This window comes from Salvelinus fontinalis, chromosome 42 (genome assembly GCF_029448725.1).
Source record: "Salvelinus fontinalis isolate EN_2023a chromosome 42, ASM2944872v1, whole genome shotgun sequence".
Taxonomy (NCBI): Eukaryota; Metazoa; Chordata; class Actinopteri; order Salmoniformes; family Salmonidae; genus Salvelinus; species Salvelinus fontinalis.
Window position 1 is genome coordinate 14,505,396 of NC_074706.1, and position 15,229 is coordinate 14,520,624.

General features: G+C 44.6%; 1 protein-coding gene across 3 annotated transcripts in view; it reads right to left on the reverse strand.

Annotated features, from left to right (window-relative positions):
* Positions 1-15,229, reverse strand: part of LOC129841328 (catenin alpha-2) — a 697,172-nt gene that overhangs the window by 656,174 nt on the left and 25,769 nt on the right. For all 3 annotated transcript variants that reach the window (XM_055909550.1, XM_055909553.1, XM_055909551.1), the window contains exon 2: positions 3,078-3,184. In XM_055909550.1, coding sequence (XP_055765525.1) covers positions 3,078-3,179 — 102 coding nt within the window. In that variant the 5' untranslated portion in view covers positions 3,180-3,184. The remainder of the gene's footprint in view (positions 1-3,077; positions 3,185-15,229) is intronic.

The following is a 15,229-nucleotide window of genomic DNA, read 5'->3' on the forward strand; positions in this document are numbered from 1 at the left end:
GCAGCACCCCTTGGTTACCCATAGAGATGAGCCTGACGTGTGTGTGTGTGTGTGTGTGTGTGTGTGTGTGTGTGTGTGTGTGTGTGTGTGTGTGTGTGTGTGTGTGTGTGTGTGTGTGTGTGTGTGTGTGTGTGTGTGTGTGTGTGAGAGAGAGCGAGAGAGACTGTGACTAGCTCTCTCTGATTCAACTAGCGCTCCTCGCTAGCTAGCAACAGGCTGAGCCAACCCATCCCTGTCAATGCCATTCCGAGTCAATTCACAAAGACACTGTCCATCCATCCATTCACGCATTGATTTCAGTCATTCATTTAACTTCACCTGCCTGAGATAGAAGCCCAGGGAAAATATCATTGAATGCATTCAAGTCAAGGGAGCGTGAATACACGGCGAGTGGCACTTGAATTTCAACACCGGAGTGTCTTGAAGGTCGACGTTGCAGACGGACGAAGTTAATCAAATGTGAAGTGCGTGCAGTCTCTCAGACAAAAGATTAAATCAGAATTAGTTTTAAAGTTGAATCACTGGTAGAGCTTTAAGAATTGCTACCGACTGATCTCTGTTGGAGACCGTGACATTTGAAAAAGCTCAAAGTTGGAATTTTGGCAGCACTTGATTTCACAGGCCTTGAGTGTGATTTCAGATCACTTTGTTGATGCAGCTACAGTAAAGAAGGCTAATAAACAATTATGGTAACGACCCTAAACTATCCCAAACATGGAAACTGTCTTAAACTAGCCCAAATATGGAAACTAGTACATCCATCTGCCTTCCTCACTAAACTGTCAACCCAAAATAGGCTGTGTACACCCGTTGATATATCTACTGTCTGTGTAGGCACCTGCACAGCCAATACAAGCCCAAAAATATTATCTCATCTCTCCTTTACCCTCCTTCACTTCTTCCCCCACTACTCATCTTTACTCCTCCCTCGTCTCTTTCCCGCCGTCTCCCTTTCCTCTCTTTCCTCTCCTCGTTGAAACGGCATGGTACAGATGAGACAACATGATACATAGTTGTCACTAGCCGTGACAAAGAAAAAGGTCACATTTCATACTTTTTTTTATTATGTCATGCCTGGCGGAAGAGTAGGAAACGTATTGGGGAAAAAAGTGCCTGAAACGAACCAAATCAATCACACAGGCTGTGTCTTAGAGTGGATGTTTCCCCTCCTCTTTCTCATCTATTCAAAATCTCCCTGTTGTCTCCCTTCGAGCTGGGATTTAGCGTTTCCCCCGCTGCTGCACTCGTTGGAGACCGGCTGCCGTCAGGAACTATTTAGCCACGTAATAAATGAAGTATAATATTTTCATATTTTATTCTAGACTGTTGAGGTGCAGTATAAGGACCCAGGCTATCTTACTAAGAGAAACAGCAGGCTGCATGACCAGGCAACTTCAGTCAAATAAATAGAAAGCTTAAGGCTACAGTGCTGGGTGACCAGGCAACAGAAATAACAGGCTGCTGTTCCAATGTTGGACTCGGTCTCAGTCGGAGCAGTATGGGAGAGACAAGGAGTCCGTTTACAGAGGAGAGAGAGAGAGAGAGAGAGGAGCTGTCCACGGTGGAAGCCTTCTCCCTCACACAGCAGAGAGAGAAAGAGGCAGTATACAGAGGAGAGAGAGAGAGAGAGAGAGAGAGAGAGAGAGAGAGAGAGAGAGAGAGAGAGAGAGAGAGAGAGAGAGAGAGAGGAGCTGTCCATGGTGGAAGCCTTCTCCCTCACACAGCAGAGAGAGAAAGAGGCAGTATACAGAGGAGAGAGAGAGAGAGAGAGAGAGAGAAAGAGAGAGAGAGAGAGGAGCTGTCCACGGTGGAAGCTTTCTCCCTCACCCAGCAGAGAGAGAAAGAGGGTGCGCAAACAGTGTGCGCAAACACACACTAATGTCTCTCTCATCCACAAATAGGCTAGACAAACAAAAGCTGACTCGTATCTCTATCTCTCTGTCTCACTAACACACACACCACACACACACACACACACACACACACACACACACACACACACACACACATCTCTGTTCCAATCAGTGTGGTGTCTGCCATGTGCCTCCCAGCGCGGGGCCTCCTATGGGAAGCCCAGCCCTCAGCCACATCACGTTCTGCTGACCAAACTCTAGCAACACTGACTGTGTGTGTGTGTGTGTGTGTGTGTGTGTGTGTGTGTGTGTGTGTGTGTGTGTGTGTGTGTGTGTGTGTGTGTGTGTGTGTGTGTGTGTGTGTGTGTGTGTGTGTGTGTGTGTGTGTGTGTGTGTGTGTGTGTGTGTGTGTGTGTGTGTGTGTGTGTGTGTGTGTACGTGTGTGTGTGTACGTGCGTGTGTTAGACAGGGGAGTGGGGTTGCAATACACCGTTAGCCAATGAACTGCCGGTGACGTTCAACTGTCCCTGCCATCATCAGCGCAAATCAACCAGCACATACACACTAGGAACACAAACGAAGTGTCGTTTGTGGTCCAAGCAACCAATTGCTACACAGCACAACAAGCTGCAGGTTCTAGTTCGTCCGGGGATGCCAGAACCATCCGTCACTAACCCAAAAATAAACTCAACAGCGAAGATGGATGTCATAAGGTGAATGCACCAATTTGTAAGTCGCTCTGGATAAGAGCGTCTGCTAAATGACTTAAATGTAAATGTAAATGTAAGATTAAAGAGAACAGAAATGACGCTTGATACAACGGGGCAGGCCGAAGACGGAGAGAAGAGTACAATCGATACTTCCAAAACTCTCAAGGGGAAGCTGGAGTAAAGGGGTTGTAGAGGAAAGTACAAGGTTAAACAATAAGTCTAGCAGTTTCAAAACAGACACGGACAGTGTGTGTGTGTGTGTGTGTGTGTGTATGCTGCTACCCACTGCCTGCCAGGAAGCTGCAGGTTTATCAAAGCTTCTTAGAGAAGCGGTTGCTAAGCAACCTCGTTTCTGGGGAATGCCTCTCTGGAAAGAAGAACTTTCAAATCTTTTGATGGTTAGCACGGTTACTCATCATGCGACCGCGGTTCGCTGACCCACCTCCGTGTAACCCCGACGACTGTGTTAGCCCGCTGAGCTAACACAGCCTCTGCTAAAGCTGCGTGTCCCTACCTGTGTGACCAGGGGCTCCAGCAGCCGCTCCACGGTCAGGGTGCGGATCTCCAGGCTCTTGGGGTCCCATTTCAACAGGATGGGGGACGTAGCGGTGGTCATGGTCTCTGGCGGAGGAACAAACAGAGAGAGAAGTTAGAAGAACACACGCATTTGGAGAGCGAGAGAGGAGAGAGAGAAGAGAGAGAGAAGAGAGAAGAGAGAAGAGAGAAGAGAGAGAGAGAGGGTCTGTATAAGCTTGTAATTTCTGTGGCGAGGCATATTTCAAAGAATGCCCCGTTTATGTCTCCCTCTAGGCCTAGGCAGTGACACTTCATGCACCATAAACAGTAGTTTAAAGGAGGGATGCATTAGAGAGTGTTAAACTTAATGGAGGAATTTGATGGAGTTGCTTTAGAGCTTAATGTTTCCCTTCTGATGGGGGAGAGACATAAACCAATTTCAGACAGAGGAGACTGGTGAGATGGCGGCAAGCGCCTCAAAACACACTTGAAAGAGACACAAATCAACTCTACCCTGGTTCAGACAATCTGCAATCCTGGGCACGGACCAGAGAGTCTCTGCCATAGCCGCGGGAAGTCGTTTCGGGATGGGGGGGGTGCTGCGATTTAGCAACAAACAAAAATTGTCCGCGCTGAAGACAGGACCAGCAGACCCAGTGCAATACTTTTGTGTATTTATAACTTGAGTCTGATAATTATCTGTACAAAACAGCACAACGGATATCTGTGGAATATAAAAAAAACACTTGCTTGACATATGTTTTTCTAGTTTGAGATACTTTGCAAATAGTGCCTATTTCTATGTGATAACTGAAATGGTTTATTCATTCCTTTTCCATTCGAGTAGACTCTTATCCAGAGCAGTTTACAGTAGTGTGTGCATACATTTCCCTCCATGGGAATCGAACCCACAACCCTAGCATTGCAAGCACCTTGCTCTACCAACTGAGCCACGTCATCACCGCACAAGCCACTTGAAGTCTCAATGTACTCAATTACTGTATTGAGTTTGAGTTTATTTTAACAGGGACAGTGCACATTAATCAACGTTTCAGTAAAAGTGCCGGTTTTAGCCAGCCGGCTAATTTTCAACCGCAGTCCCTGGGCAGGTTATTAAAAACAATTACAATATAGGCAATCATTGAGCAGTGAGCAGACGCAGAGCAACATAGGACAAGCAAGACGTGGCATACAGACAGAGCAACATAGGACAAGCAACACGTAGCATACAGACAGAGCAACATAGGACAAAAAGCAGCAAGACAAAATTCATAAAAAGCAACAAAGTGTTTCCACACCTCACAAGCTACAGACAACAGACAACATGGAAAGCGGCAACACACAGCTAGGGGTTATGTTCACAAATCTGATTGACCTTTAGCCATGTCTTCATGCATTTTGTGAAAGTGTGATATGTGGTGCAGTTATGTGTGTCTGATGGCAGTGTATTCCAGAGATGGGAAGCTCTCACAGAGAAAGCGGATTTACTAAAGGTGCTTTTCCTTAAGGGAACTGTACAGTCACCTCTCATGGCGAACTATTGTTCATTGTTTTCCTTCATGGTGATGGAAAGTGTACCGGTACAGTGATGAGCAGCTTATGTACAATAAAGTAATGTACATTTGCATTGAGTGGTTTGGTAAATGAATACTGCCGAAAAAGTAGTTGTTTTCCATGTTATTAAATCAAGAGAGAAAAAAAAGATTGAATTTGATGTTTAACTCTTCACCTTTTGAGGTAAATGTTTGAGGACAGGGTTTTGTTCTTTTTGGACACCATTAGAATGACATGGCAACAACTCTTAGAATCCCAAACCATTGAATCCTGCAAGATACTGTTGGTAATTATACAACTACCTTTTTTTGACAAAGCAAGACGCTGAAAATAAATTGTTGCCCACACTATAGAGGTCTATGTCAGTCTGCTAACACAAGTAAAGGGCCAGTGCACTACTTTAGTGAAAAAAAAATATTTTAAATTACCCCCAAAAAACTGGCAAAAGTCCACTGATTGGTTTAAAGGGTTCCTACACCACTCTCACCTCCACCCGTGGAGGCTGCTGAGGGGAGGACAGATCATAATAACGTCTGGAACGGAGCCATGTATTTGATCTATTTCATACCGTTCCGCTTCATCACCACGAGCCCGTCCTCCCCAATTAAGGTGCCACCAACCACCTGTGATCTCCACCCATCAGCAGTTAAAAGATTCACACTAAAGACACTTCCATGTCAACTAGAACGGAAGAGTCTGAAACTCTGATTCTTTCATGTTGAAGTGTTTTATTGAGGCTTGACTGTGATTCAGGGACACCCTCGCACTGTTTTGCCTCCTGCCTTCAAACCTGATTGTCATTCAGAAGAGTGCGTTGGCCTAGATTTGTCTCTCAGTCTCTACCATTCCATTCGGCGGGACCGAGAGCGACCGAGTGGGATTCTGATTACTAAAAACATATGTGGGCACAAAGCTTGAGCAGTGGCTTTCAAGAGCATGGCTAATGTATGAAGGTGAGTCTCTGATTAAAGAAGGGGACACAGGCAAGGATCCATTTGGAAATATCATTATATATATATATATATATATATATATATATATACATAGAGAGAGAGAGAGAGAGAGAGAGAGAGAGAATGCGAGAGAGAGAGAGAGAGAATGCGAGAGAATGAGAGAGAATGCGAGAGAATGAGAGAGAATGAGAGAGAAAGAAAGAAAGAATGAAAAGAAAAAGTGTGAGAGAGAGGAGCTGTCCACAGTGGAAGCCTTCTCCATGACACAGCAGAGAGAGAAAGAGCAGCAGTTTGGCTGAGGTGAGTACGGAACTAAGTGGAATTCCAATGATCACCATTGAAAAAAAACCTTAGGAGTATATATCTGAGTCGAGGTGAGAAGTACCACTCACATTTAAATGAAGTCTAATTCAAAATCAGTTCTATTAACAAATTACTGCACATTATGTCTGAAAGTTCAAATGTGTAAAACTAAAAAAAGAGTTGAATTTACATAACTATCCATTGAAGCTCACATAGCCTAATTGGTTATAATAAGCTCCCTAGAACTTCGATGAGTACTACCACGCTATACACACAGGCGGGCGTGGCCGTGCGCACGTGCACACACACACACACACACACACACACACACACACACACACACACACACACACACACACACACACACACACACACACACACAGAGAGGAAGAGTCTAAACTCTGACATATGCTTGTGTAGCGGCCTCCTTCTATAGACGATACTATTGTCAGTAGGGGATCTGACTCACTGGGGTTATTTAGGGTCGATAGAGTCCACAGCAGAAGGATGGAGGGGGGACGGAGGAGGGAGGAGGGCTGCCATTGCCATGGCGACATGAAGCTAAACAACACTCAATGTTGCCAGCTGGGGCATGTGGGGGGGTCCAGAGCCTCTGGCTGGTGCAATACTAGCCTAAATTAGGAATATTTCTAATATTATCAAATGAACAAGAAACACATTTTATCATCTGCATTGAAAGAAGCCTAATTGTGTGGCTCTTCCAACACAGCGAGAAGAGTTAGCAAAGTAAAGCATTTATTTTGAAATGTCGTTGTGACTGCCAAAAATACCTGTTGGCCTTTACAAACTCCTGGAACGAAACCAACAAACACGTATCCTTTGCAGTGAGGATGAGTTCAGACAGACTGCACACACACACACACGCACAGTCGCAGTCACGGACACACGCACACGCACAGTCGCAGTCACGCACACACACACACACACGCACAGTCGCAGTCACGGACACACACGCAGTCACGGACACACACACACACACACACACACACACACACACACACACACACACACACACACACACGCGCGCACAGTCGCAGTCACGGACACACACACACGGACACACACACACAGCAGTATAAAGCGTGCCCTCGCTGACATTTCTCTGACATTCGCTGACATTTGTGGAACAAACATCAGAAGTAATGTATGTTTACAGCCGGGGAGAGGTTCATTAGGTGAAGCTAACTTGGAGCAAATGAATGCACTCACTCCTCCAGACGACTTTTCCCCTACAGTCGATGTTCACGTACCCGCAAAGATATATTGTTTTGTTGTTGCATTGGATGCCCCCCCCACCCCACCCCACCCCACCTAGTTCTCTACTAGCTTAGAACAACCCATGTAATAATTGATAGTACAGGGAACCCCAAAAGCAGGAGAAAATTAGAAATAGAGAACAAACGACAAGACCAGAAATGTATTTGTCCCTGACAAGTATTGTCAGCTCGCAGCCAAAAACAAAGCAAGCAGAGTGACAATCAGTGTGACGCAAATGCCTCTAATTGCAAACTATGTCATTGGTCAACTATGAAAATACACCGAAAAAAGAAAATACCAATGTGGAAGTAGCATTGCATTATAGCACACACAATCTACTTGCTACTTAACAGACATCACTCAAACCTTGTCCTCGGCTCCCATCTCTCTCCCCGTGGAGCGGGCAACATTTCATACAGATAGACACATTCAAGTACAACTTACTACCGTGGAAGACAATGGACAATAATCATATGCCCTGCTGTGTAATTACTGACGGCGTTGGAAACTTAGGAAACGTCAAGGGGGCGTATTTCTTTCTCTTCGTCCTCCAGAAATACACAGGGGGAGAGGAAGAGCGGAGAGAAAGAGAAAAGTACCAACACCTGTAGCTTACGCAACTGTTGACGCCATGGCAACGGCGAAAGAGAGTGGAGGTTGCCGACGGTTCCGTCCCAAAATGGCACTCTATTCCGAATATAGTGCATTCCGTTTGACCAGGGCCCTGGCTCTGGTTAAAAGTAGTGCACTATATAGGGGACAGGGTGCCATTTTGGGACGCACACGTAGCCTAGGCTACACAATGCGCGCCTTTGAAGTCATATCTAATGCTGGACTATGAGGTCTATATTAAATAATGAAAGTTCATGAAAGTTACAGTTCATATAAGGAAATCAGTCAAATTAAATGAATTAGGTCCCCTCTCTATGGATTTCTCATGACTGGGCAGGGGCACAGCCATGGGTGGGCCTGGGAGAGCATAGGCCCACCTACTTGGGAGCCAGGACCAGCCAATCAGAATGGGTTTTTCCCAACAAAAGTGCATTATTACAGACAGAAAAACTCCTCAGTTTCATCAGCTGTCCGGGTGGCCGGTCTCAGACGATCCCGCAAGTGAGGAAGCCGGATGTGGAGGTCCTGGGCTGTCATGGTTACATGTGGTATGCGGTTGTGAGGTCGGTTGGCCCTACTGCAAAATTCTCTTAAACAATGTTAGAGGCGGGTTATGATAGATAAATGAACATCAAATTATCTGACAACAGCTCTGGTGGACATTCCTGCAGTCAGCATGCCAAATGCACACTCCTTCAAAACTTAAGACATCTGTGGCATAGTGTTGTGTGACAAACCGGCACATTTTAGAGTGGCCTTTAATTGTCCTCAGCACAAGGTGCACCTGTCTAATGATAATGCTGTTTAATCAGATTCCTGATATGCCACACCTGTCAGGTGGATGGATTATCTCGGCAGAGTAGGAATGCTCACAAAAATTTGAGAGAAATGCCCAAAATTTGAGAGAAATAACATTTCTGGGTTATTTGATTTCACTTTACATGTTGCGTTTATATTTTTGTTCAGTATATTTTACCTCTGGGCTCTAGGAGGTCTACATTAGTATTTTATACAGAGTCTATCTTCTGGATTTATTCTTGTAAATTGATACCAGTAAAATGAACAATACGAAAAATCTAAGAAACACACACACACAAACTGGCTCAGACCCCCCCCCCCCCCCCCCCCACACACACACACACACAAGCAGTATAAAAGCGGCCAACCACCATTTCTAAACAATTATATTTCCGTTTCAGCTCTGAACACAACAACAATAGGAGAAGGAAGATAATGACAACTGTTGGAGGTTAGAATGTGAATTTCAAAGTGTATTGTCACTGGAGCTGCCAATCATTTATGCCATGGTGGAGAGAGAATAATTATGATGCTCACACACACACACGCACACACACACACACACACGCACACATACGCTCGCACACACACACACACACATTCTCCCCACAGAGAACAGGCCTAGAGAATGTCCTGCTGGCGACTGATGTGATGTAGATCATTGTTGGCAGTGGATGATGCCGCTGTAATGTCACAGAAAAACGCCCCGCCAGTGGATGTATTCACATAATGCCTAGCTGTTATCAGACGAAGGCTACATGCTGCCAAGATGGCTGAAAGGCTAAAATGACTTCAATGCAACACATTTGTTATTATCATTCCGACATCCAAGCCAACTCTTTGTATACGCTCTGTCTATCTCAATCTCTTTCTCTGTCTGTCTCTCTCTCTCTCCAGTCCACCAACCTACCCTCTCGCTCTCTCTTTCTCTCTCTCTCGCTGCCGAGATGACTAACCACTGCCGTGCTTTTGTGATTTTCCAAACTGAGAAGTATTGTTCACAGAAACAGCAGGTGTTGACAGCAAAAGAACGAGCCAAGAAGGAGCGAAGCATATTTTCTCTTGATTGCCTTGGCTGACTCACAAATCACAGGAAATATCTTCAAAAATATCTGCGGAGGGAAGAGTGTGAAATTACAGTTGATGGTTATACCCAGTTAATCTTATTGATAGTTACGTGGATATAACATTTCAAATGTAATGTAACCCTTAATTCAACCAATATCGACCCAATACCTGTTAAACATTGTAAACTAAGATGCATATTGACTGCATCTATGGTATTAAGCAAGGTTAAGTTAAGATCCTCAGTTAGGTGGTTAACCAATTTTTGTACTCCGACTTCCTTGGGTAGGTGAAGGGAGTCTGGAAGGGCATCTAGGAATCTTTGGGTTGTCCGAGAATTTATAGCACAGCTTTTGATGATCCTTGGTTGGGGTCTGAGTAGATTATTTGTTGCGATTGCAAACGTAATAAAATGGTGGTCCAATAGTCCAGGATTATGAGGATCCACAATATTTATTCCACGGGACAAAACTAGGTCCAGAGTATGACTGTGGCAGTGAGTAGGTCCGGAGACATGTTGAACAAAACCCACTGAGTCAATGATGGCGCCGAAAGCCTTTTAGAGTGGGTCTGTGGACTTTTCCATGTGAATATTGATGTCACCAAAAAATTGAATATAATCTGCCATGACTAAAAGGTCCTATAAGAATTCTGGGAACTCTGTGAGGAACGCTGTATACGGCCCAGGAGGCCTGTAAACAGTAGCTATAAAAAGTGATTGAGTAGCCTGCATAGATTTCATGACTAGAAGCTCAAAAGACAAAAACGCAGTCATTTATTTTTTAGTCAATTGAAATTTTCTGACATAAATGTTAGCAACACCTCCACCATTGCGGGATACGCGGGGGATATGGTCACTAGTGTAACCAGGAGGAGAGGCCTCATTTAACACAGTAAATTCATCAGGCTTGAGCCATGTTTCAGTCAGGCCAATAACATCAAGATTATGATCAGTGATTAGTTCATTGACAACGACTGCCTTGGAAGTGAGGTATCTAACATTAAGTAACCCTATTTTGAGATGTGAGATATCACAATCTCTTTCAATAATGACAGGAATGAGATTGCTAAAGCGAACACCGCCATGTTTTGCCCAACCTAGATCGAGGCAGAGACACGGTCTCAATGGGGAAAGCTGAGCTGACTACACTGACTTTGCTAGTGGCACTCCACTAAGCTGGTAGGGTGGCTAACAGCCTGCTGATGGTCATAGACAGTAATGGTTATCGATGGTTATGTGGATATAACCTTTTAAATGTAATACAAACATCAATTCCCCAATAGAGATGTAGGATCTTAATTTGAGCCAGTTTGCTACAGCAGGAAAATAATCCTGCAGAAACAGGAAATGTGAATTATTATGTGGATTCTAATTAATGGACATTTTTTTGCAGGGGTTAATACATTTTTCGGGTTGATAAATATGACCTTTTAAAGTGAAAATTACAAACTTTAGAAGCCTTTTTAAACTTTGAATACACCACAAGTTAGCATCTCCTGCTTTGCAGGAAACTTCTCAGCAACAAACGTGTGATCAAATTAAGATCCTACATCTGTATCTACACCTCTTAAAACACTGAAACCTAAGACTATTATTGTAGAACAAAGAAATGCACACACACACACACGCGCCGCAGTCCTATCAGTCACAATTACTGAACACACACACACAGGCTTGTGCTGAGTCTTTGACAGTGAAGCAGAGCAGTGTACGTGGAGCGCCCCAGTCAGTCAAATCATTTACTATTCCACTTTTCTAATGAGCTACAACTCATGTTCAAACGAGTCACGCGACGGGAGAACAGTAGTGGAGAATGAGAGGCACAAAGAGAGAGAGATTGTGTGTGAGAGAGAGGTGTGTGTGAGAGAGAGAGAGAGAGAGGGACACACAGAGTACAAGAGAAAGAGAGAACCTGAGGTCTGTCTAGTAGGCAAGCACTTGTCTCGGCCCCGCATCCCTTCCTTAAAGCAACCACACGTAAACAAACAACAAGTAAATGAACAGAAATAGAAACATTTGCAGAGGGAATTTAGTTCATGCCATTCTAATCCAATCAGTTCAAGTGATGAATTCATACTCAAATCATGAACTGAAAAGTGGCCATCACTTTCAGAGAGAGAGAGAGAGAGAGAGAGCGAGAGAGAGAGAGCGAGAGAGAGAGAGAGCGAGAGAGAGAGAGAGAGCGAGAGAGAGAGAGCGAGGAACTCCAAAAAGTTCTGGGACACTGTAAAGTCCATGGAGAATAAGAGCACCTCCTCCCAGCTGCCCACTGCACTGAGGCTAGGAAACACTGTCACCACTGATAAATCCACGATAATTGAGAATTTCAATAGGAATTTCTCTACGGCTGGCCATGCTTTCACCTGGCTACCCCGGTCAACAGGCCTGCACCCCCCACAGCAACTTGCCCAAGCCTCTCCCATTTCTCCTTCACCCAAATCCAGATAGCTGATGTTCTGAAAGAGCTGCAAAATCTGGACCCCTACAAATCAGCTGGGCTAGACAATCTGGACCATCTCTTTCTAAAATTATCCGCCGAAATTGTTGCATCCCCTATTACTAGCCTGTTCAACCTCTCTTTCGTATCGTCTGAGATCCCCAAAGATTGGAAAGCTGCCGCGGTCATCCCCCTCTTCAAAGGGGGAGACACTCTAGACCCAAACTGCTACAGACCTATATCTATCCTACCCTGTCTTTCTAAGGTCTTCGAAAGCCAAGTCAACAAACAGATTACCGACCATTTCGAATCCCACCGTACCTTCTCCGCTATGCAATCTGATTTCAGAGCTGGTCATGGGTGCACCTCAGCCACGCTCAAGGTCCTAAACGATATCATAACCTCCATCGATAAGAGACAAGACTGTGTAGCGGTATTCATCGACCTGGCTAAGGCTTTCGACTCTGTCAATCACCACATTCTTATTGGCAGACTCAACAGCCTTGGTTCCTCAAATGATTGCCTCGCTTGGTTCACCAACTACTTCTCAAACAGAGTTCAGTGTGTCAAATCGGAGGGCCTGTTGTCCGGACCTCTGGCAGTCTCTATGGGGGTGCCACAGAGTTCAATCCTCAGGCCGACTGTCTTCTCTGTATACATCAATGATGTCGCTCTTGCTGCTGGTGATTCTCTGATCCACCTCTACGCAGACGACACCATTCTGTATACTGCTGGCCCTTCTTTGGACACTGTGTTAACTAACCTCCAACCGAGCTTCAATGCTGTACAACTCTCCTTCCGTGGCCTCCAATTGCTCTTAAATGCTTGTAAAATGAAATGCATGCTCTTCAACCGATCGCTGCCTGCACCTGCCCGCCCGTCCAGCATCACTACTCTGGACGGTTCTGACTTAGAATATGTGGACAACTACAAACACCTAGGTGTCTGGATAGACTGTAAACTCTCCTTCCAGACTCACATTAAGCATCTCCAATCCAAAAATAAATCTAGAATCGGGTTCCTATTTCTCAACAAAGCATCCTTCACTCATGCTGCCAAACATACCCTCGTAAAACTGACTATCCTACCGATCCTTGACTTCGGCGATGTCATTTATAAAATAGCCTCCAACACTCTACTCAGCAAACAGGATGCAGTCTATCACAGTGCCATCCGATTTGTCACCAAAGCCCCATATACTACCCACCACTGCGACCTGTATGCTCTCGTTGGCTGGCCCTCGCTTCATATTCATCGCCAAACCCACTGGCTCCAGGTCATCTATAAGTCTTTGCTAGTTAAAGCCCCGCCTTATCTCAGCTCACTGGTCACCATAGCAACACCCACCCGGAGCACCCGCTCCAGCAGGTACAGTTGAAGTTTACATACACTTAGGTTGGAGTCATTAAAACTCGTTTTCAAACACTCCACAAATGTCTTGTTAACAAACTATAGTTTTGGGAAGTCGGTTAGGACATCTACTTTGTGCATGACACAAGTCATTTTTCCAACAATTGTTTACAGACAGATTATTTCACTTATAATTCACTGTATCACAATTCCTGTGGGTCAGAAGTTTACATGCACTAAGTTGACTGTGCCTTTAAACAGCTTTGAAAATTCCAGAAGATGATGTCATGGCTTTAGAAGCTTCTGATAGGCTAATTGACATCATTTGAGTCAATTGGAGGTGTACCTGTGGATGTATTTCAAGGCCTACCTTCAAAATCAGTGCCTCTTTGCTTGACATCATGGGAAAATCCAAAGAAATCAGCCAAGACCTCAGAAAAAAAATTGTGGACCTCCACATGTCTGGATCATCCTTGGGAGCAATTTCCAAACGCCTGAAGGTACCACATGCATCTGTACAAACAATAGTACGCAAGTATAAACACCATGGGACCATGCAGCCATATCCACAATAAAACGAGTCCTATATCGACATAACCTGAAAGGCCGCTCAGCAAGGAAGAACCCACTACTCCAAAACCGCCATAAAAAAGCCAGACTACGGTTTTCAACTGCACATGGGGACAAAGATCGTACTTTTTGGAGAAATGGTCTGGTCTGATGAAACAAAAATAGAACTGTTTGGCCATAATGACCATTGTTATGTTTGGAGGAAAAAGGAGGAGGCTTGCAAGCCGAAGAACACCATCCCAACTGTGAAGTACGGGGGTGGCAGCATCATGTTGTGGGGGTGCTTTGCTGCAGGAAGGACTGGTGCACTTCACAAAATAGATGGCATGAGGAATGAAAATTATGTGGATATATTGAAGCAACATCTCAAGACATCAGTCAGGAAGTTAAAGCTTGGTCGCAAATGGGTCTTCCAAATGAACAATGACCCCAAGCATTCTTCCAAAGTTGTTGCAAATTGCCTTAAGGACAACAAAGTCAAAGTATTGGAGTGGCCATGACAAAGCCCTAACCTCAATCCTATAGAAAATTTGTCGGCAGAACTGAAAAAGCGTGTGCGAGCAAGGAGGCCTACAAACCTGACTCACTTACACCAGCTCCATCAGGAGGAATGGGCCAAAATTCACCCAACTTATTGTGGGAAGCTTGTGGAAGGCTACCCGAAATGTTTGACCCAAGTTAAACAATTTAAAAGACAATGCTACCAAATACTAATTGAGTGTATGTAAACTTCTGACCCACTGGGAATGTGATGAAAGAAATAAAAGCTGAAATAAATCATTCTCTCTACTATTATTCTGACATGTCACATTCTTAAAATAAATTGGTGATCCTAATTGACCTAAAACAGGGAATTTTTACTAGGATTAAATGTCAGGACTTAAACGGAGTTTAAATGTATTTGGCTAAATTGTATGTAATCTTCCGACTTCAACTGTATATTTCACTGGTAACCCCCAAAGCCAATTCCTGTTTGGCCGCCTTTCCTTCCAGTTCTCTGCTGCCAATGACTGGAACGAACTGCAAAAATCACTGAAGCTGGAGACTCATATCTCCCTCACTAAGTGTTAAGCACTAGCTGTTAGAGCAGCTCACAGATCACTGCACCTGTACATAGCCCATCTGTAAATAGTCCATCCAACTACCTCATCCCCATACTGTTATTTATTTTGCTCCTTTGCACCCCAGTATCTCTACTTGCACATTCATCTTCTGCACATCTATCACTC